General features: G+C 45.8%; 1 protein-coding gene across 6 annotated transcripts in view; it reads left to right on the top strand.

The window, feature by feature from the left end:
- PDE4D (phosphodiesterase 4D) overlaps positions 1-23445 on the top strand; it is a 691343-nt gene that overhangs the window by 639737 nt on the left and 28161 nt on the right. For 4 of the 6 annotated variants that reach the window (XM_004583718.3, XM_004583722.3, XM_004583720.4 and 1 more), the window contains exon 6: positions 3267-3379. In XM_004583718.3, the coding sequence (XP_004583775.1) occupies positions 3267-3379 (113 nt within the window). Of the gene's footprint in view, positions 1-2504; positions 3181-3266; positions 3380-3678; positions 4125-23445 lie in introns of those variants that run through there. The other 2 variants (XM_004583724.2, XM_058680116.1) reach the window with 2 other exon arrangements.

The raw sequence follows: 23445 nt of genomic DNA on the forward strand, positions 1-23445 counted from the left end.
TTTTGCAGAAAGAAGGAGAGACAGAAAGATCTCCCATCCTCTGGTTCACTCCCCAAGTGGCCGCAACGGCCAGAGCTGAGCCAATCAGAAGCCAGGAGCCAGCAGCTTCTTCTGGGTCTCCCACATGGGTGCAGGATCCCAAGGCTTTGGGCCGTCCTCTCCTGCTTTCCCAGGCCACAAGCAGGGAGCTGGAAGGGAAGTGTTGTAGGTGGGACAAGAACTGGCACCTGTACGGGATCCCAGGGTGCATGCAAGGCAAGGACTTTAGTCACTAGGCTACGGCACCAGGACCACTGGCTCTGTTTTTTAACCCCCTGCCTGTGCAACTCAAATGACCGAGACATTATATGCATCTCATATTGATGCAGCATAGAGAAGATAAAGGAAGAGTGCATCCACCAGTATTGTGGTAATGAGGTAGTTAACATTCACACGTGGGGGGTTTCAGAAAAGTGAAAATCTTACTGTTACAGCAGAGGCAGATTGCTTGTGATCCGCAGGGTTTGGGCTTTACAAGTGCCTATGTGTGGAAGGTTTCATTTGTGTAGCAGGCATTTTATGTACTTGGATGAGGAAGGGCTACAGATGTGTTTTATGAAGTTTTCTTGAGGCTTGTTCTCTTGATTAAGGAAAGAAAGCTTCTGGCAAGATGAATAGACCTGGCAAGGTGTAGGCCGTTATCTGTTCACCTGAAGTATATATTTAGAAGTTGGCATAAAGAGAGAAGGAAGAATTGGGGTTGTGCTGTAGCAAGTCAAGCCGCCACCCCCACCAACACCAGCAACCCGTAATGATGCTGATTGAAGTCCTGCTGCTCCACTTCCAATGCAGCTCCCTGCTGATGCGCCTGCCAAAGCAGCTGAGGCTAGCCTAAGTGCTTGGGCTCTCGCACCCACCTGTGGGCCCTGGAAGAATCTTTGAAAGGCTTCTCGCACATCGTGGCAATTTGGGGAAATGATTCAGAGTATGGAAGATGCCCCCACTCTTTTCCTCTCTGTAATTCTGCCTTTCAAATAGATAAATCTTTTAAAAATTTTTTTTGAAAGAAAGAGAAAAAGAAGCAAATTGAAAGAAACAGATTTTATGCTAAAGTCTCAAAGTGAATAGTGCATACTCAAGATTCTAGATAATAGTAAGCCATGTGCACATAATAGCAAACACTTTGAAAGTGACTGCAACCTTGGGTCCAGCATGGTAGCCTCGCAGCTGAAGTCCTTGCCTTGCACCCACCGGGATCCCATATGGGTCACAGTTCTAATCCTGGCAGCCTTGTTTCCCACTGAGCTCCCTGACTGTGGCCTGGCAAAGCAGTCCAGGACGGCCCAAAGCCTTGGGACCCTGTACCCATGTGGAAGACCTGGAAGAGGCTTGGGGCTCCTGGCTTCATTGCTGCCGCTTGGGGAGTGAATCAGCAGATGGAAGATCTTCCTCTCTGTCTCTCCTCCTCTCTGTGTATCTGCCTTTCCAATAAGAAAGTTATTAGAAGCTTAACAGATTTATATAAAAACCTATCTGGAAAAAACCAGGGGGCCTGAGGTTCAATCCATGAAATGTGTCCCTGATAGTCTATGCAGTCTAAATTTCAAGGGCAGACTTTCAGCTCCACCTGTCGATTGAGAGTCAGAGAAAAGCATTCCAATGTCTTCCTTCTCATTGGCAATGAACAGGCTTTATAAGATGAACCGAGGCGCTGGGTGGCTTCTGTCCACCACGCTAATGGACACAGGGAGAGTGGTGGGGAACTGCTGTCTGATCTCCGGGTGTGAAGGTCTGGGCAGTTTAGCCCACCCACGCATGTTTGTAGTTTAGCCCTGGCAGAAGCACCCCTGCAGACTTTCTTCCTTGGCACACTGAGGGCGTCGTCCTGGGCTCTTGTACAATTCCATTAAAAAAGCATGTATGCCGGACACGTGTTAAGTCGCCCTGCATGTGGTGTCTTCACGTTGCTGTTCCTTTAAGATTACTCTTAGGCAATTATGGTTATAAAAACGAAACATATTGTCCAATCTGTGAATTCCAAAGCGTCCAGACCCCCCCCAACATTGTTTTCTTTGCTTATGTCCACCCCCAAAATGTAGCAGCGTGGTGCTGAGTGAAAGCAGTGATGGGTACTGGAAGAGCCAGGTGTTCCTAGAAAATGTCATTTATTCCTACAACCCTATCCCCCCCAAGTAGGTATATCCTAAACCCTCAGAAACACAAAACCTAACCCCATCAGGCAAGACAGTGCGGATCCTCAACAACCTTTCCCCTGAGTGCCCAAAGCGCCCTCCCGCAAAACCATGAGGAGACCCAGCAACCCTGGTAGTCGGGGCCACAGGGATGAGGGGCGCGGGCTCGGCGGGGCGCACGGGGTCCCGGCCGGGCAGGTGCAAGGCTGCGCGCGCCCGCGCGTCGGGTGCCGCTGGAGCCCCGCGCCGGGCGCGACCCCGAGAGGCGGGCGCCGGGCGCTCCACGCCGGGTTTTCCGCCAGTCTCCCTGCGTAGACAGCCCCACAGCCGCCCCACAGACTCGCACGCTCGCTCCTCTCCGGCTGCGCTTCATCAAAGCGAGCGGCGCCCCGGCTGCGCTGGGTGATGCCGCGACGAGGTGGCGGGGCTGCAGGGGACGCGGCGGGTGGGGCGGCCAGGCTTTGGCAATTCGGAATCTCTTTGTAAGGGGGTTGAGGAGGAGCCAGACAGCGCCGCGGGCCGTGAGGGGCGTGAAGGGGAGTGTTCCCGGAACGCCGGGGCGATGGAGCCGCGCTGCGCCCGCCGCCCCAGGACTTGAGAAAGAAAACAGGAAACGTGGTGGCCGCGCGCACCCAGCTGCGGCTGATTCACTCGCTTCGAGGCCCTCGGGGCCGGAGGCCGAGGGATCCCGGGCCGTGGACCAGACGCTCCTCCGTGGGCCCGGCGCCCAGGGCGCGCGCGCCAGCCCCGCCGCCCCGCGCCAACGGAGCTCCGGTGCCTGGGAGCCCGGCTTGCTGCGCCGCCGTCAAAAAGTCGCCTCGTGGGCTTTCCGCGTCAAAGTTGGCCGGCGGCACTTGGCGCGCCCTCCCGGACGCCACGCTGGAGAGACCGTGCCCGCCCGAGGTCGGCCGCCCCGCTAGCAGAGCCCCGGCCACCGTGACGCTGCGGGGCCGGGCACTATGAAGGAACAGCCCTCATGTGCGGGCACCGGGCGTCCGAGCATGGCGGGGTACGGCACCATGGCACCCTTTGAACTCACCGGCGGCCCCGCGAAGCGCCTGAGAACTGAGCCCCCCTTTCCCTGTTTCTTCGCAGAGGAGGCCTACCAGAAACTGGCCAGCGAGACCCTGGAGGAGCTGGACTGGTGTCTGGACCAGCTAGAGACGCTGCAGACCAGGCACTCTGTCAGTGAGATGGCCTCCAACAAGGTAAGCCCCCCTGCCGCGCCGCTTGCCGCTGCCGCCGCCGCGCCCCCCGGGACTGCTGGGGCTAGGAATGCCACGAGTGCCCGTGGCCCTACGGAAAAACAATCCGCAGAGATTGGTCAGTCTCACTGCCTATTAGCTTTTTTTTTTTTTTTTTTGCTGCCTTGGAGGGGCTTTCCCATGTCTATGGCCCCCTCTTTTTTTCTTTCTACTCCATTCACCGTTCCTTAAAGCAACTTTGACTCTGAGTATCCCCAGAGCTGGGATTCCCAAGTGACCTTGCAGCAGCAGCCCCATGGGATCCATTGGCATTGCATAGGTGGGGGAGTTCTTGGGATTCCTGGTTAAAGATAAGAGTTGCTGGGTGTCAAGGAAATCACTTGGACGTCACCAGCTACCGCACTCCCAAGTCAGGAGTTTCCTGAACTTGGAACCTTACCCCTCCTCGCATCTCGTTATCAGGGTGCCCTGGGAGCACCCGAGCCTTTATATATTCAGCTGGCCGGGCGCATTCACAGGAGACGTTGACAAAGTTAGAAGGCTCCAGCGGTTCGTTGCCCTTGTTGCCATTCGTCTTTGAGGAGCTAGTCCAGTTGTCCGGGGTCCTGCGGTTGCAAGGAGCCTGCAACTGGCGTGTGTGCCCACTATGGGCCGGGGTGCAGCTGGGCTTGGCAGAGAGTGGAGTTTGGGGGTGCTGAGAAGTAACCTTCAGCACGACACTGCCTTAAGATAGAGCCTGCAAGACAAGGTATGGGCTTCTCGAGTTTTGTTGCATTCTTTGAAGTTCCTGTTCCTTTTGCCTTTTAGTTAGTTGTGCAGGTTGTGTGTGTGTGTGTGTGTGTGTGTGTGTGTGTTTGATGCTGATTTGGCTGAGGGATGGGAAAGGCCGGGAGGGCATGTTGGCTGCAGATGGCTGAGGGATTTAGCCAGTAAGGAGTGCTGCTGATCTGGGGTGGGAGTTAGCAACAGTGACCTGGTAAGAGACCTGTATTTTGTTTTGTTTTGTTGACCTATTTACAAGGTCAATCAGGTTATCTCTTTTACTGTGTGCTCAAAGCTTTCAAGGAGTGATGCTTTCCTGTTAAACCTACAGTTTTGTCCCATTTGGCTTTTCTTGTGCAGTTTTATAAAAAGAAATGCCACTATTAGTTGATTGTCCTAGCATTGCTTTTGTAGGTTGCATTGTTGTGTAAGTAAAAAAAAAATTGAGCTCCACGTGGAGAAAAGGGTCTCCCCAGACACTCCCTGCTGGTGCAACTCGACCTTTGCATTTGGAGCAGCCCTGGGCACCCCGCTGTGTTTAGGGCCAGTTGGGCCTCCTTGTGTGGCGTGGCTTCTCCTTTGCATGACCAATGTCTGCTTTTTTACCAAAGAGCCCTCCCTGCTGTGGTGTTAAGCTGCCCTTGTTCTCCTATGACTAACAACTTCTTAGTTCTGGAAGACAGAGTTTGTCATTTGACTGGCACACCAGTAAATGAATTCTGGGTGTCCCAGAACGCTGTAAGCAGTGGGTGAGACCATTCTTGCAGTGGGTCTGAGTTCTTCATTCTCTCGGCTGGTTGGTTGTGGGGAGCTGATAGGAAGAGCAGCTCCAGCTCGTGGTTACTAACTGTTCACTTATGTTTTCAGGATGATCTGACTACTTCTTTCTTTCTTTATTTTTTTAAAAACAAAATCAGCCCAAGCAGCTTCAGTTCATTTCCCACACATCCGCGTTCCAGATGAGGCATAGGTCTGAGTTTAAAAGTGATATAAAGTCTGAAGGTTGTAAAGCAACTCCAGCTAAGCCTTGGTGCTTTAGGGCTACAAAATGTTTAAGTCACAACAGTTGGTCAGTGGGTTTTCTTAATGGCATCCATAAAAGTCATGGGTTCTTTTTTTTTTTTTTAATTTTTGATCTTCCTTGCGAAGACCCTGAAATTTGACTTTGAGTTACTTAGAGTTTGAGAGGTGAAGTGATGTATACACAAAGTGAGAAAATACTTTTTCCATGATGTCCTCCTTGCCAACTGGTGATGGAAAGGTTGTTGACGTGACAAAGTTATCTGAGCTACGGCGGTTGCTTAGCCTGCTAATCTCTGAGCCATTCATTTCTGTGTTAATGCATTCATTTCTAAGTGTGAAGTCCCTGTGACTTGGATGAAGAAAAATGACAATAGAAATGACAAAAAAGATCTCAGTAGAAGGTTGTTGGGTCCCTGGCCATCGGGAATAACCATATGCCCTTGAGAGGTGAAAGGAGCGAGTTTCCAGGAGGGACACAGGACCTTGAACCTGGACTAGAACCTGGAGGAGTTTCACGTGGCAAGTCTTCTTAGTTGTTGCATATCGCTTGAGTAGGAATGAGAAGTCTGGAACGTTTTTGGTTATTCTTTTTCTAAAAAATTCACCACATCAGTGTTTTCCATTTTTTTTATGCCTTTGAAAATGTTAGTTTTGTTTTCTGTGTGTGTATGTGTTTTCATACTTTAATCAATTTAAAGGGCACAGTGAAAACACTGATAACAGATTTAGGAAAGTACTTATTGCAGAGATGGACTTGAGTGGTAGAAGAGGGAAATTTCTTTCACAAACCCACTTTTAAAATTGGGCTAAGTCACTCACCTGTGTTTTACGAATCTAAAAAAGAAAAAGAGAAACCTAACTCAATTAACAGTTTTGTATGATGCTTTAGAAGCAGCTAGCTCTGTTTCTCCTATATAGGGACTGTGACACTCGTACTGTTTGTTGATGGAATTGAGGCAGGGAGATGATTGAATTCTTGTCCAAGGCCAAGGCTGGCTGTCTCATATGTAGGATGCTCATCTCAATTGGAGTAAGAGATTCCAGATGGCATTTAATTTGAGTGATTAAATCTACAGCATTTGCCCTCATAAACACATTAATCTGCCTGGGATTTGTTCAGATTTTCTTTGGAACCTCATTGCTACAATCGAGGGCAATTTTCACGAGATCTCAAAGCTTTGGAGGACAGACCTGCAAGTTGAATGGTGGTTTCGTTTCTTGTTCCCTGACAGTCGAAACATGACCACCCTTCAGCTTCAGTTTGGTTGTAATTATGACTTTTGGGAGGCCGGTGTGGACAGACACTACAGCTGGCTAATACAGAGTCTGAGAGTGGAAGGCGCTGTTCCTGTTTACATGATTTGGAGTTTAAGCCAGACTTGATTGGGTGTCCACTGAGTAAAAAAAATGATCATTTTGTCGTTTAGGTCAGTCACTTTCACTTTTGTGAATTTTCACCGTATGCTTCTTAGCAAGCTGTCATCAGTTCACATCTCTATGTTGTCAGTGGTGCTTGAGTTCCATTGACGGTTTCCTTGGGTATAATGCAGATACACCCATTTGAATTCTAATTTAGAAGTTTAGTCTTCTCTTTGATTCCAATTACAGAATTCCAGACAGAAGAACTAAATACTTTTTTGTTTTCTTCTAAAGCTGAAAACACAGCCATACTCCTTTTTTGGAGTATGTTCAATGTTATTTGGCCTAGAAGGGGGACACAATTCCATCTGGTACTACACACAACTCTGTGGAGTATCTCCTTAGTAGAATATGTTTCCATACAGAAAACTTCCATGGTGGGTGTTTTGGTGACCTTTCTGTGTTGGGCGGTGTATTGGGGGCTGGGAAGGACTGGCAAGCAAGTCAAGGAAGGGGTCTGGGGGTCTCAGGGTCCCGGGGCTCTCCTGGATGATGCTGTGGACTCCTCCAACTTCATCCCTTGTGACCTAATAATGCATATTTCACAGGTTCTCAGGGCAAGTGCAACAGGGTTTGAAAGAAGAACATGAAATCATTTTAGGTTTCCTGTAAACAGTAACACTGAAGCAATGAATCGTGTTTCTAGCTTCTCATGCTGGGGGCCATGCGGAGGCTTGCCATTGCTGCAAACTACCACGCTGCAAGCTGAAAAGTGTGTCTTGACATTAGGATTCATGCATCTTTGTGAGAGATTTCGCTTTTTCCTCTTGTTCATTCCAAAATGTTGTTAGGCCAGCGTGGTAAAATGTGCTTATGACGTCATGGAATTTACTGTCTGTTTGGTTCTTAGCAAACATCCCAATTACCTAAATGAAATGCCTTTTCTAGGGAGCTGTTTCTGGATACTCTCTGGCTGCTCCCCCTGCTGCTCTGTGGCAGGCAGTGCATAACAGCAGTTACCAGGTACTCCTCAGGAACCCCAGAGGTGCTGGAATGAATACAGGATGTTCAGAGAGCCACTTCATCATTATACAAATACAAGATAACAGAGTGGGAGTAGCCTTCGGTTAAGAAAAGCTAAATGCATTGGAAAGAAGCATTTTAATCTTAGAGAAAATAGAATTCACTTTCTACATTAAAATATTAAAACTCAGAATAAAATCATTGTTGAGTTCACAAACGAGCCTAAAGAGAAACAAAAGTTTACTCAAAACTGTTAGTTTTGTGATGGTCTGAGTGTGGTATGTATTTATAAACTACTTAACAAAGGTAGATGAGAAAAACTTTATGTAACTTATATATAGTGCCTTAAGCTGAATTTACAGGAGGTGGGAATCCTTGCTTTTATACCTACTGATAGGGAAAAAAAATGCTTTATTTTCTTTTAGGATTAATGGAAGAGAGGAAACACAATTTTCTTTTTAATATTGTATTATATTTGAAAGAATTGCAGAAAAAGCAGGAAAGATAGATTTTCCATCTGCTAGTTCACTCCTTAAATGATCTCAATGGCCAGGATTGTGCCAGGCCAGAGCTGGGCGCTTCAGTGTGGTCCCGCACGTGGGTGGCAGATGCCCAATGACTTGGGCACTCATTCTCTGCTTTCCTAGGCACATTAGCAGGAACTGGATCAGTTTAAACTCGAGCTTGCCTCCATGTGGGGTGCCAGTGTTTCAGGCAGCCACTTAACCCACTGCACCCAAGCTAAAACTCCAGGAAACAACTTCAATGAAAATTTTTTTGCTTTCTTGCATAGGAGGGCCCTTGGCTGTAAATGAACAAGTCACTAGTGATTCTAAGAGATTTCTGTCTCTTTTATCAACTCTTTTCTTGTGACAGTGTTTCATCCTAGAAAATACCCCTCACATTTAATTATCCAGAATGTCTAATACATCAATCAAGGCTGGGAACATTGTTTTCTGTTATTAGTTTGTTTTCTAAGATAGTGGTAACGTTGAAAAATCCCCCTTCAGCAAAAATAAAATGGAAAACATAAGGTTTGACCAGTGTAAAATTCTGACTTTCTGAATGTTGGGAATGGGTTAAACTTTTCCTAAGCAGTGAATATAGTAGATAATGCTTCCTTTCATTGGAGATGTTTCTGATGATCAGGTGTGTATTAATAGGTAATTCTTATTGGGTGAAGTGCTGTGAATGTCACAAGTTTGAGTTGATGTATAAAATGTGTGGAGTTTGCTTTGACCTTTTTTCACCAAGAAGCACCTATTCCTTTAAAGGTGCAGGTCTCTGGGGTTTGTTTTGTAGCAGCATAGCTCTGACAGAGCAATAAATCTGTTCATGGCTACCTGGCATGGTTTCATTGACCCAGAGATCTTTCTAGAAAGTGGAGACGGATGATTCTTTAACCTGTGTTAGATGTGAAAGAATGTTAGGAAGATTTCTTTTATTCACCGGAAAGGGATGAGACTTTATCTGCTTAAACAACAAACGTCTCTTGAGAAAGTTAGATTCAGCTGTTAGCTACAGTGATTGGTTATCGCTTATTACCCTTTGCTCTTGGAGACTGCTTTGTCATCAGTGAGCCACAGTAGCTTCCATGTAGTGTTCTGAGCCTCCCATTGCATGGTCCGTGCTAAGGGTGCATGAGCTTTATTGCTGGCCTGCAGTTTGCACAGGGGCGTTCATGGCAGCTTGTAGAGTGGAAAGAACCTGGCTGTTTCTCGGGAGGCGAACCTGGTTTCAGATTCCCACATAGTATTTTGGGCAACATGTCTTACCTTTCCGAAGCTGAGCTTTTTTTCGTTTATAAATAGGAGTAGTAAAAGGGGGGAAGTAGTTGGAAAGTTATGAGATTCTTAGTCATAGTTACGAAAAGGTCTGTTTGGTTCATGGCTATTCCTGATGCTGAGTAAAATACATGTACCCACCTGTCTATAGTAAAAGAGTGAGTTAAAACAAAAACAATAAAAAAAAAAATTTGATGCCTTACACTCTTTCTAGTGTTCTAGAAAACATGACCTTTTTCTTTTAGGTTCACTCAAACTTGTCATTTCCTTGTTTGTTCATAGTTGCTACTAAGTGATTTTGCACAATTTATTTTTAAAAGTAAATACCCACTTAAGCAGGTTATCCCAAGGACTAATATGCATGAAACCACAAGTTAGGTCTTCTAGCTGTATGTTTTGGTAGACATTAAAATTGATAACAGAATGAGAAAATATTAATTAGTGTACCCCCTTAAATCAGTTTGCTTACTGTTTATAGATGTTAGTTTTAGACAAACTATTATACCCAGCAACAAGCAAAATTTTGTCATTTCTGGTTAGAAAAATGTTTTAGGCAATCTATATATAGGTTTTTGTTCTCTACTGTCACTGGGAGATTTCTTTTACTAGAAGAGAAAATGCCTAATTTCTGCAGCAGAGAGCTCCTGCTTATTAAATATTCATTTCTTAGAATGCCCAGATTGGTTTTATTCTGTGCTTTTTTACTTAAGTCAGTTGGACTACTACCCTACCTTTAGTGCTTTGGTCCCCATCTGTTAAATGGTCACGATGATGACTGAATACATGAAAAAAATGAATATGGTCCTAGACCAGAGGTGGGGAACATCCACCCAGAGACCCAAGAAGGCCCGCAAATCCCTCTGGGCTGGCCTTGCATAGGCCCCTGCTGGTAGGATTGGAAATCCACCAAATCTATAGCAGGCTAATTTATAAGATGGCAATTTTATATGGCAAATGAGCTTCCCAGTATCCAGTGGCCTTTGACCGATAAAAGGTTGCCTACCTCTGGTATGTTGCTCGCTCTTTTCATGTATAATGGAATGGCACTGGTGTGTCTTACTGGGGGAGGTGAGGGTGAGAGGTTTGTTTGTTTGTCATCTTGGTTCCTGTTGCTGGGCGGCCAGTGGTGACCTTGCGCTGTGGGTACTAGTGAAGGGGCATTATCATAGTGTTGCCCATGCTCTCCTGCCCAGCTTCTCACGAAGCCAGCTTTTTGTTTTGTATACTCTTTTTCCTATTATGTTTTCAAAGGACTTTCCCTTTGTTTCTTTGTATGTTTTTCAGTGTTGCTTATTAAACTGACCTGAGGGTTTGTTGTGTAGAGTATCTAAGAACTTTCTGAGCTTTTCCTAGCATTGGACAAGAGTCGAGCCATTCACCTCCGTCATCCCCAAATGAATGTATCTCTGTTGTTGTTCTGATTGATACCAGGAGTAATCCAGGCACAAAATCTGTTGTTAATATTTAATGTCAAGAAAAATATATGGAGAACATAACTGCCCTCTACCCCACTCAGCATCTTAACCCTCTAGATCTCATGCGTTTCCTTGCTCTGTCAGCCAAGAGCCTGCATTCATTCAACAACACTTAAGTACCCATGAGCACAGCTGATTTTGATTGCGAGTATCTTTCTCCAAAAACATCTGAGTCTAGGGACCCAAGCAGGAAGTATACAAGATGCGCCTGGAGCATCTTACAGTGCCTGGAGTAGTGCCAGACAGTTAAGGTGAGCTCAAACCAACACATCCTCCCTCCGAGGGGGATGGGCACATGACAGCAGGATGCAGGCGCGAACTGGAAGAATTGTCAGAGGCCATAGGTAGAACAGCTTAAGCCATAACAAAAACAGTAATAGTAATAATACATTCTAACACAAAGTATAACTTATTTGTAAATCATATTGCTATAAAGAGTTAATTGAACAAAGAATTAAATGGCGTAAAAAAGTAGCAAATTTCACCAGCAAAAGAATTCCAAATAACATACATAGATACTCTGCCTTTAACAGGAGAAATCATGGCTCATCACTGTGTCTGGGAGGTGTGACACTGGGCGACATAAACCCTGTGTCTCACCTCCGATGGATAAACTCTGATAGAATTCGAGCATTATAGTCTTCGCTTTTAAGACAGGTATTTTTCTGTTGTCAGCAAGTATGTTCAGCATTCCCTACTTACCCTTCGTCTACTCATGTATACTAATTTCTCAGAAATTTAGGAAAACGTATTCTGGATTAATCCCATCTCATTTCATTGAAGTTTACAGTCACATAACGAAATATCCTCATGGCTTTAAACCGTTCTGTTTCCTCTGCAGTTCTTTTAGCAAAAACACGCTTACTATCAGTCTTCTCTGACTAAAACATGACCCATCTGAATACTTTCTCTGCGAGCCTAGGGAGAGGGGCTATGTTTCTTGGCCTCCGCCTGTTCAGGAGTGTTCTGTGAAGTTTTGCTGAGGGCGTGCTCGGGTTCCCATCAGCGTCTTTGGTCCGCTGCACCGTAATCCTATGTTGGCAGCCTCTGGCTTTTTTTACTGGCAAGCACTGCGCTGTGCAGACATAGGCACCATAATAGGAAACACCTCGGCCTATCATAAACAGGTCTGAAGAGGAGAAGGCACAGGCATGACAGGGATGTGTCCATGGCAACGAAGCAGAGGTGGTGGCTGCCATATTGCAGCAAGTGCAGGTCACTGTCTGCCTTCTCTGCTTCAGAAAATAATTGGCCGACTTTGGGCTACATTCCCTGAACATAGCAGTGCTTTGGTTGTTTTTGTTTTTATTTAAAGATTTATTTATTTTTATTACAAAGTCAGATATATAGAGAGAGAGGAAGAGAGACAGAGAGAAATATCATCTGGCCGTTGGTTCACACCCCAAGTGACCTCAACGGCCAGAGCTACGCCAATCCGAAGCTGGTAGCCCAGAGCTCTTCCAGGTCTCCCACACGGATGCAGGGTCCCAAGGCTTTGGCCTGTCCTCGACTGATTTCCCAGGCCACAAGCAGGGAGCTGGATGGGAAGTGGAGCTGCTGGGATTAGAACCAGCGCCCATATGGGATCCCTGGGTGTTCAAGGCGAGGACTTTAGCCACTAGGCCACAACGCAGGGCTCTTTTCATTTTAGATGTAAGAGTGAATACAGTTATTTTTGTTCTGTTTTAAGACTTATTTATTTTTTTTGGAAAAGCAGCTACACAGAAGGAAAGTGAGAGAGAAGGATCTTCTCAGGTACATAGAGAGAAGGAGAGACAGAGAGAAAGGACTTCCATCTGCAGGTTCACTCCCCAACTGGCCGTAACAGCCAAACCTGAGCCAATCTGAAGCCAGGAGCTTCTTCTGAGTCTCCCACACAGGTGCAGGGTCCCAAGGCTTTGGGCCATCTTCTGCTGCTTTCCTGGGCCACAAGCAGGAAGCTGGAAAGGAATGGAGCAGCCCGGGTACGAACCAGCTCCCATATAGGATCCCAGCATATGCAAGGCAAAACTTTCAGCCAGTAGGCTATCGCACTAGGCCTGAATAAAGACATCTTGAAGAAGCAATACTCTTCAGAGTGGTTGGAAGAATGCATCAAAGGATTTTCTTTTTATTCTTTTTATTTTCCATGATCATTGCAGTCCAGATCGTCAGATCAGGAAGCATGGACCATTCATGCCAGTGGGGAATAGGAGGAAAAAAGGATTATGCAAATGACAAATGATGGTGTGTCTTTTGAAAGAGTCAGAAATTATGCCAAATTACACAGAATTGCAAAGCCAAGGCACTTCTAGTGAGGTAACCGTGGTGTTTATACCTTTGTCTTATTCCAGGCTGTAGAAATGGAGCATGTTCTTTGACCCAGGAAAGTTCGGTCTTATTCATGTATTAGTTTTGCTTTTCAGGTTTCAGAGAAGGAAAATATCAACTCTTAACAGGGATGGGCTTTGTAGTAAGAATTTTGGGAGAGAATTACAATTAGTAACAGAATTTTTTCATGACTCCTGTCAAAATACATGTGAGTGCCACATCACTAATTACGCAGAAGCTCCATTACACTAAAGTGATTGGAAACTGCAGAAATGAATGGAGCAGCAAATCTTTTAAAAATTAAGTTTAGGAACTTCTTTTGGAAGGTTTGACCATAGATTAGCTATTTGATGAGCATTTGTTCATCAGTCTTTACCAGTGGGTGTTTTGTTTTGTTTTTTCTAAAGCTAAACACCTATGTTCTTGTATCTTCCTCTTTTGAATGTCTCAAATCAATTTCAACAAAATACTGAGAATGAGACCAAGTCCCATTGTCTTTGGTACATCTTTGGTATGTATTTTGACTTCTTTCGTTATTTTGTTTTCTTAATTTCATGTTTCCAGTGTGTTCTCTCAGACCTCCTTAGGAGTATGCAGTACTTACTTTTTGATAGAGATGCATGCATTTTTAAATTTTACATCAAGAAAACCTTTTCCTTTATCATGGATGTTGCTTTTGAGACTTAAGTGGGATTTTTTTTTAAAGATTTATTTAATATTTATTGAGACAGGCATCTTCTCTCCACTGGTTCACTAACCAAATGGCTGCAAGATCCAGGGCTAGGATAAGCCGGAGCCAAGAGCCTAGAGCTTCTTCTGGGTCTCCCACGTGGCTGCAGAACCCAAGTACTTAGGTTATCTTGCGCTCCTTTCCCAGGCACATTAGCAAGGAGCTGGTTCCAAACCAGAGCAGCAGAATCTCAAAGCAGCGCCCACGTTATGTATGTCAAGTGTTGTCTATTTAATCTAAGTGAACCAGATTTGCATACACATGGGCCGAGAACCTTTTAATAGAATGCATAATACTAGCTCTTTTCTCATATCTCTACCCTGAAATTTCCAGATGTCAAAGAGTGTATTCTGTATTTAAGGATGAACAAAACAGAGGCTCTCTTTACCCTGGTCAAAAGGCACCGGCTTCTGCGTTTTGAAAACCTTGTTTGAATTCCTCCAAGCTTCAGGTTCAGAATTTAGCTTCGTGTCTCTGTGCGCGTCCCTCCGACACTTGCACAACACTTTTCTGCTCCTGGATAAGGAAAGCACACCGGACCATGTCAAGGACGCGTTGAGCACACAAGGAACCCCCATGGGCCCTGCTGACGTGTTCCTTTTTCCTTTTAGCCAGCCTCCTAGAACTTGAAGTCTCTACACACAAATCCCTCAAAGTCTGCCTGGACGCATGCCACACGCAGCTGGTGGTTGCTCTTCCAGCTTTTTTAATATTAAAGGTACAGGGCTGTTCCCAGCAGTTCAGGACAGTGTGGTTTGTTAGGGGCTGTGATGTAGGAAGGCTTGCAGCTGTCTCTGAAATGCCGCAGCATTGGGAGTATCTCTGCACATCAGCTTAGGGAGAGCCTTAGGGTGCTTGCTAGGTGCAACAGTGCCTACATGGAGAGATGGAGCTTCAGGGGAGGGTCGTGCTGTAGAAGAACAAATCTTTGCTCCCATGCTGCATTTGCAAAGTGTTTTCAAATACTATCTATGTTTTTAACTTACTGTATACTAGACTCCAAACTCAGAATAGCAATTTTAGAAAAGAATAATTCCATATAATCCCATGGTACACCGTGTTCTGCCTCTCTTCCCTAAATCATGACAGGGTAGAAGCCAAACCAGTCCGGCTCCTGGCTCTCAGGAGGAGTATGATGATGACACAGTGTGATAGGCTGGGAGGCCAGCTGCTAGGCAGATAGTCCACAGGGCACACACAGAGACTGTGCCGTTAGGGGATCAGCAGTATGAGACCACCAGGTGGCTAAAACAGACCTGTTTGTAAGCTGCAGGAGACATTAGGGCTGAGAGTGGGACGAAACTTCACTGGCGCTGGGGAGGATGGCAGAAGATGGGGAAGGTGTAGTGTGAACTCAGGGAAGAGGCAGCCAGCTTCGGGGTTTCCAAAATGACTGTTGGTGTGAGAATGTCTCTGGTTTCGTCATGAGGGAAGGGAAAACAGCCCTGGATAGGGTTAGGGACTGGAGGTGGAGGGAAAAGCAGAAAGAGACGGGGAAGGGCATTAAACGGAGTGAAATAAGGAAAAGCAGGGAGTGGGACAAGCAGAATGACTGGGCGTGCCAGGGTCAGGGAGGGCTTTCCTTGGCTGCAGGGCAGCTGGCCTGTGTGTGTGTGTGTGTGTGTGTGTGTTTCTTAGTGAAATCTGGTAGGAGTGAACCATTGAGACAGCCTGAAAGAGAAACCCCTGAGGGGTCAGCCAGAGGTGTGAATGCTCAAGGGAGCATGGTCAGCTGTGCTGGCCGGGACATGGGGGCAGTGCTGGCTGGAGAGGGAGGTTGGAGGGCGCCATAGATTGCATGGAGCTCAGGGCTCGCTCAGAACGGACAGCTGGCACCACCTCCTTCACCTGTTGCCTGCTTGACTCACGGCCCAGTGGCTACATGGGTGGGTTGCCACATCCAACTGCGGGGCCATCCCCTAAGGATCCTGTTGCCTGGGAGGGAAGAAAGGTAACCAATGGCCTGCGGAACAGCATGGCACAAATTAAAACAGGGTGAAGAGAGACCGTGTCAGAGTGAGTGTAGGCTACCCCATGGTAGGAGAGCCCAGGGTCTGTCACTTGCTGGAAGAATCAAGTGAAGCAGAATAGTAGAGGAAAAACATGCAGTTTTTTCATTGCACTTTTAAGTCCCCTGAAGGTCCATCGAGCTCAGCAATTTGTCTTCTAGCTATTGAGTTGTGACTTTGGATAATTAAATTAGTGCAGCCTCTCTAAATCTCTGTAAATTTCTCTGTAAATCGGGGCTAGCATAATCTACAGATTTAACGTGAGAGTTACATGAAAATTTCCGTCAGGGGCATAGTAGGGTACACACATGTGGTAAGTGCTATGACCTATTTTGAGTACCTATTTTGAGTAGAGATGAGGACTGCAACTATATTTAAGCTTGAAAGGTCAACTTTATATGTTACCCTATAGGTGACCCAGTGCAATTGGAGCTTGAATCAACAGGCCCAGGGGAAAGCTTACAGGGTGCGCCTTTGAAATCCTGATACCCCGTCTGGTGATTTATGGGACCTTACCAAGTTGCATATGTGATGGCCCCCTGAGATTGTTTGCTTCACTGTTATCTTGGTTTCCTAGCAACTTGTGATGCCATATTTTTATTTACACTCACTGACCACTTAATTCTGATACTTGGAAAGAATCTGTGTGAAGGACTTCTGTTAGAATGGTGATGGGCTTGTGTAGATCCTCAGTATGTTGTTGGTGATTGGCTTTCCACTCAACCTTGGTGACCTCCACAACTCACCCGTTCCTTCCCCCGCCCCACCGCCGCCACCAGGAATTTTCTGATTCTGTGAAACCCTGAGCTTGTGGTTAACAAAAATGTCAAGTACCAATCAATATCATGATACTAGGTGTCTTTTCCTGGAGGAAATAGAAACACACACCAAAAGAAGGCTCTTTAATCAATGCCGTTTCAAAATGGCAGTGCAGGTAAGACGCAGAGGAGTGGCTGCAATGACCTTGATCTAGGGCCAGCCCCTTGCTGAGTCTGACAATAGCCAGAGGCAGCAAGAGGAGAAATTCCCTCATGATGTGGTTGTTGGAGCGGCTGACGACGAGTCGCTCCATACGTGACGGATCACGTATTTTCTACCAGATGCCGGTCACTTTGCAGATGAGACTTTGCTCAATGAGAGGTGTTATTTTCCTTTTTTTTTAAAATGCAATTCTGAAAGTCTTTTGAGGTAAAAGAGATTTGGGAAATCAGGCCTGTTCATTTTGTTCATTTTACTGATGAAGTAATAAGGCCCAGGAGAGTTAAAGTGACCCAGAACGAAATTGTGCGACTCCTGTCAAGGCTCCTGTCTTGTGGCTGCTGGGCGGAGGACCTTGCTGGGTCTTCGTGGACATCATCCTTTAGAGTGAAGTTTTCTTTGTTGTCTCTGTCATTTGTATTTGATCCTTTACCATTTTTCTCTACCATCCTCTCAGGGACAGTAAGTCATTTGGAGGTTTTTCATTTAGTTCTTGCTTTTTCTGACTGCCAACAGCTACAGTCCAGTCTTGGGATTTCTCTGAGGGGTCTCGGTCTGGTTACTGAAGGGCTTAATCACTCCAAAGGTTTTATAGATTAGGTTTTTTGTTTGTTTTTAATATATGCTTGCTTTCAAGCACACAGGCACGTCAGTAGGTAAGTAGAAAGGTAGGCAGGGGGATAAGAAAAGGGAAGGGAAATAAAAACCTCCTAGCTAGCCATCTGAATGTTACAGGTTGACCAAATGTATCCCAGCAATGAGTCGGAGGCAGAGTCCTGGAAGTTCAGCCAGCCAGCTCACCGCCAGTGCCGACCGGTGCACCGTCTGGTTCCACCACATGTGGAAGAGGGGAGCAGCCCCGATCAGCTGTGTGCAGGAGTTTGTAAGCAATGATCATCCAGTCGAGAGAGTGCTGACACGTGATGCAAATCATTCAATAAACCAAGCTTACATCAGTGCATGCTACAAGTGATCCGTCAACAGGTAGTTGCGGGGAACACTCAGCTTAAGCATCATGCACTTTAAACTGTCCAGTCAGTAAGAGTCGCATCCCTCCTAGTAGCCAACAGCAGAACCAGGCAAGCAGAACCTTTCAGTCTGTTTACAGAAAACAATTTGGGTCAATCAGCTTACTGCTTACCGCCTCTCATGCTAGAATGAGATAAGCACTCTGACTTCCCTTTCGGGACTTTGCAAGAACCCACCACGGCTATGGACATGTCGCATTAATGTTTCAGAAGCCATAGCCTTACTATCACCATTTTCTATTGTCTGGGCTGTCACATAGGTGAGCCTTGTTGTGGTCTTAGGTAGTAAGTTCAGGCTCGCAAGCTTGGAAGCCATGCCTCTCCACCCTGCTTAATCCTTTCTGCCCACCTGTTAGTTAAATGAAGCTCACCAATCATCACGTGGAACCCAGAGGGGGTGGTATTGTTTTGTTGCATAACCACACCCCTCGCAAGCCCCCATAATGGCCCATGATAGGGAGGGGCTTGCTCTCTTGGTCGCCAGCTTCCACTGCTCTCGCACTCTGACTTTTGGCCTACCCAGTACCTGCTTGCTCTCTGGTTTCCCATGGACAGACTCCAAGAACAGGTAACCTCTGAACTTGGCCCCTTGTGTCTGTATTCCTCACTCTGTTCACTGCTTGGGTGAGTCAGTGAAGATGTAAATGCTAAGATGCTTTGTATTTCTAATTTGCGTACATTCAAGAGCCCCAGGAGAGGTGAGGCCTAGCAGTCATGGAATATGAACTTCTTTCCCCAGCTTCTAGCCGGGAAAGGGTGAGACTGTTCACTGTCTGTCTGGATGATTTATGCTGCTGAGGAAGCTGGAACATAGGTCTTCAGTTTAACGGGTGGACTTTGTGGTAATGTCCAGTTGTTCCTCTCGGGGTTTCAATTCATGCTGGATTGCCACGTGGACTTGCCATTTGCTTGTTTCCAGTGGGTCTTGCCTTCACCAAGCTTGGTTCATTGAGACTCTTTAACACATCTTAAACTTGCCTGGCAGGATCTTTCTTGCACCCGGCAAAAGCCTATTGAGTGTTGATAAATTGATCCATTAGAGGGGTTTGGAGTGTATTCGAACTAGGAGGCTCTAACAATTAGGAAGCCTCCCATAAAAGGTGCTGCGGAGGTTGGGTCTTGAACATTAAGAATTTTTCTAGGTTATTAATGAATAAAGAAGGTAGTATTCCATGGGCTAGGCAAAGCAGGGTAGGATGCGACACTCTTAGGCGTTCATTATCTGTGGGGGTGAGGTTAGTAGATTGATCCTGCCTGGAACAAATCGTGTTTATAAGGCAGTGGCAGGTGTGAGAGACATGGATTGGTCTGGCCCACAGACTGCTTTAAATGGGAAATTAAGCCAGCTGTGTATTGTCCTAAAGATCATGAGGTACTCTTGTGTTTGATTACAAGAAAAATCACAAAATGATTGAGGAATGTGAGGTCTGATGCTGGTGCGCATAGTGGATCAAACTCAAGGAAAATTCTGAAAGCAGGAAATGTGTGTTAGGGAGCAAGGCACAGAGAGAAGGGCTTGAAGCAGAGTGGAAACGGGAAGGAAGGAGTGGGTGGATGTGTTGCAGGGAATTCGACGCCAAAGATGACAGCAGCCTCATTTCTTGTCTCACATGAAAGAAGAATTTTCGTGTGGACAATTTCAGTGTGCAAAGCAAGGTTTATCTGGAAGTGAGAAAGGTCTGCTGCCATAGTGACAGGAGGGGGCTTCAAGGAAGGAAAGACCTGAGAAAATGGTGGAAGTGGTGTCTTCTATTAGGGAGGGGGACAAATGAGTCAAATGGGACAAAAGGGAATTCCTTCACTAAGGACGGTCTAACTCCTTGAAATGGGGTTAGTATAGGCTGTGTCTCCTGCCTTTTGTCATGACAACCACTCAGGATATCAACTCCCATCACTCTGATTTTGTCCCCTGGCCCTCCTGCAAGGGGACTGAGGGACAGAGCTAGGAAGACTGCCATGCCCTTGGAAGAATAATAAAAAATGGGAAGAAGCAAGATTTTATATATTTTTTAAAGATTTATTTGTTTTAATTACAAAGTCAGATATACAGAGAGGAGGAGAGACAGAGAGGAAGATCTTCCATCTGATGATTCACTCCCCAAGTGAGCCACAACGGCTGGTGCCGCGCCAATCCGAAGCCAGGAGCCTCTTCCGGGTCTCCCACGCGGGTGCAGGGTCCCAAAGCATTAGGCCATCCTCGACTGCTTTCCCAGGCCACAAGCAGGGAGCTGGATGGGAAGTGGAGCTACCGGGATTAGAACCGGCGTCCATATGGGATCCTGGCGCGTTCAAGGCGAGGACTTTAGCTGCTAGGCCACGCCGCCAGGCCCAAGATTTTATATTTTTTAAAAGTAATTTCACCAGAGACTCTCGCTACCTTATCCACCTCCTCACAGGTGGATCGCCTGGGGAAGGGTAGCAGAGAATGTCAGATGGGATGGGGCTACAGCTGGAGGAAAGCAGGAACTTCTAAGATAAATAGAAAAGGAGAATGGTTGGAAAATCAGGGATACAGCTAATGGAGGTGGGCGGGAGTGAGTAGGCCTTCAGTTGTAAGCTTAGATTTCTAGAGTTCAAAGGATATTGCCTGTAGAGTTGATAGTCGAGATTTGGAACTCATCTGGAGAATGAGAATAGAAATAGTACCCATGGCGTTGTTATCAGAAATAAACAGATAATGTCAACAGTCATCAGCTCCTCTCTTTGGCATATAGGAGACCAACAATATTAGCATTTATTATTTTACTTTAGGTTTAGGGAAAATTAATTTTGTGAATTGCTAGAACTGATCCTATGGAAGCTTATAAAAGCCACCTGCTTGGTGTGTTTTCTTAATACCCCAAAAGGGAGTTCACACAGTGACAACCCAGGCTGTCATTGTTCATGTGTGGTTGTTGATCACTGTTTGCAAGGACTGCGACAGGTGTGCTGTTTACAGCAGTGGCGAAAGGCCGTGACTGGAATCCCTGAGCCATATTTTGTTTGCATATTGTTGTATCCAGTGTCAATGCAGTTTTAAGGTGCTTGTCGAGAGCTTTTTGGAAAAGTGAAATCAGTGCATTAAAACTGCATACATTCAAAATGCAGCGTACTTCCACAACAGTGGAGTTAGTACAGGTGATGGAACCTTATTTACAGAGAAGTGGAGCTTCCTGTCTGGGGGTCTTTACAGCTGGCAGGTGGAGCTTCCTGTCTGGGGGTCTTTACAGCTGGCAGGCCAGTACGTTCTGAGGACCATCATCCTGGTTTGTTTGAAATTGCCAAAACCATTCTCAAGTCGGTATCAGTCGTTTAGTTTGCAGGCAAACCATTGACTGTCCAGGATGTCCAGGAGTGAGGAATGGCCAGCCCACGGGCCATAAAAGGTCAGCGAGATCATTTGGTCTGGGGCCTGTCGTGGCAATCAGTAGCAGGACTCAAAATTCAGTAGGTCTATGGCAGGTTAATTTTTAGATTGGTGAGTTTGTATAGACTCTGATGAATGTTACAAATAGCCAAATGCCCATTTGCAGGGAAAGGTACCCTATCCTTGGTAAGCTGTTGGGTGGATAGCATTATAGAAATGTCAATACAGCTGTTTAAATTCAGTTGTTTTCCTTACGGCAGGTGTCAGTGTTGAGTCTGACCAAGACTTAAAATGCACTGTGCTGCGTCCCCCATGTTGACTCCACTTCTCTCCAGCCCATCCTGAGGCCTCTGCGTGCATCGTATGATAGTGTTTAAGGCAGGGCTTTGTGTTCAATTCCATTGTCTTGTAATTCTCACACTCTGCTACTCTGCCTGGAATGGCACCATATGTCATTGTATGTGTCAGAGCCTTCACAGAGAGCCCACATGGTCTTGCCTCCTCCCTGTCCCTGGCCACAGCCTGGAACCCCGTCTCCCTGGTGCTGGCCACAGCCTGGATCCCCGTCTCCCTGTCGCTGGCCACAGCCTGGAACCCCGTCTTCCTGGTGCTGGCCGCGTTGCTTCACGCCCTGCTGAGAGCGTTCAGCCCCGGATGCCCTGGCTCAGTGTGTGTGTTGTGATTTGGGCCTTTCTCTGGTGTTGCCTTCAGTGCAGCTTCCCCTGACCACTTGGTGTTACAGCCATCACAGTGTCGTGTTACTCACTTTCCTTTCATTCAGAGCTTGTTATTTTTCTCTCATCTTGTTCCTTGTCTTTCTGCCCAAGGCGTCCGAGGTGTACATAAACAGGAAATTATCTTTTTCGTTCACTACTATTTCTGACATTGCTGGATAGAGCAGTTATTTCATAAAGATCTGTTTAGTGAATAAGGGAACAACATCCCGAGAAATTTTACTCTATTTAAAACTTTTATAAGAATTTTCTACTGAACTGTAGTATTTTTTTTTTTCTGGCTTGTTAATAAATGTTGAGTTCCATGGTAGAATTGTTTGGAAAATGCTGTTAAACAAAATAAAATGATGTTATATATTCGAGTTTCTGACAGAATCTCGGCTATGATAATGCATATCTTCTAAAAGGTTAGCTCTATATGTCATATGCTTACACATGACAGCGGAAATTCATTGCGAAGTAGGGCTTTGAGCTGCCGTTCTTTGCACATTCTGGGAAATGTTGCCTTAGATAAAAACCCCCTAGCGCAGAGGAGGAAGGGTCCTGTCTTGGCTGTAGGAGGCAGATGTATGCCAGCTATCCAGAACAGGGTGACAACCAAATCCCAGAGAAAAGCAAAGCATACTCCAAAACAGTGACAGGAGGAGTGTGGTAGTTGACATGTGTCAGTTTGGTGCGAACAGCCGTACCCACTTACTGGATCTTACCGTCCAGTAGCTGGCAGAGTGGTTGGCCTGTCATAAGCATGCAATGGATATTGTGTATTCAGTGCTGAGAAATAACGGTGTTTCAGGATCTGATCTTCACAACCTATTGTAAGTGAAATATTTTGTTGTGTGAAAAAAAAATGTCAAGCAGGATTAATTAAAGAGTGAGGGTTAGCTGTTTTCAGATGATGACTTGCTGTTTAAGAGTCAAGTCAGAATTTCTGTTAATTTCGCCTATCTGAAATGCCCAAAAGAGCTGTTTTTGTTTTCTGAGATGTGCTGACTCTCCAGGAACCGAGTTGGTGCTTAAATCAAATGAGGCTCCGTTGTCACTAGAGGGCAGTAAACACAAACAGGTTGAGTGAATTTGCTTTGGTGTTTTTTTTTTTAGATTACCATTGATCCTTTTTTATAATATGAAAATGAATTTAGAATTACGTTACTGATGACATGGATTTATGAATGATTTTTAGATTGTCATAGACTTCTAAAGAAATACCGTAAGGTTTTTAAATGCAAAATGAGATGAGTGTTATAAGGTGCTAGTTTGCTGTAACTTCTGCATTTAAAATAGGAAGTTAAACTTTGCCTCAGAATTCCTCAGGGAGCATTTAGTAATTGGGCTTGCATTTTCTCAATGGCTTTGAGAGCCCATTTTATATAGATCTGCTTCTTGATTAATAACTTCCAGGAATTTTATTATTTTTTAAGATTTAGTTATGTATTAAAAGAAAGAGTCAGGAGGAGAGGTTGGGAGGGTAGGGAGAGAGAGAGGCAGACTGGAAGGAAAAGAGAGAGAGA

This window comes from Ochotona princeps, chromosome 23, assembly GCF_030435755.1.
Source record: "Ochotona princeps isolate mOchPri1 chromosome 23, mOchPri1.hap1, whole genome shotgun sequence".
NCBI classification, from domain to species: Eukaryota; Metazoa; Chordata; class Mammalia; order Lagomorpha; family Ochotonidae; genus Ochotona; species Ochotona princeps.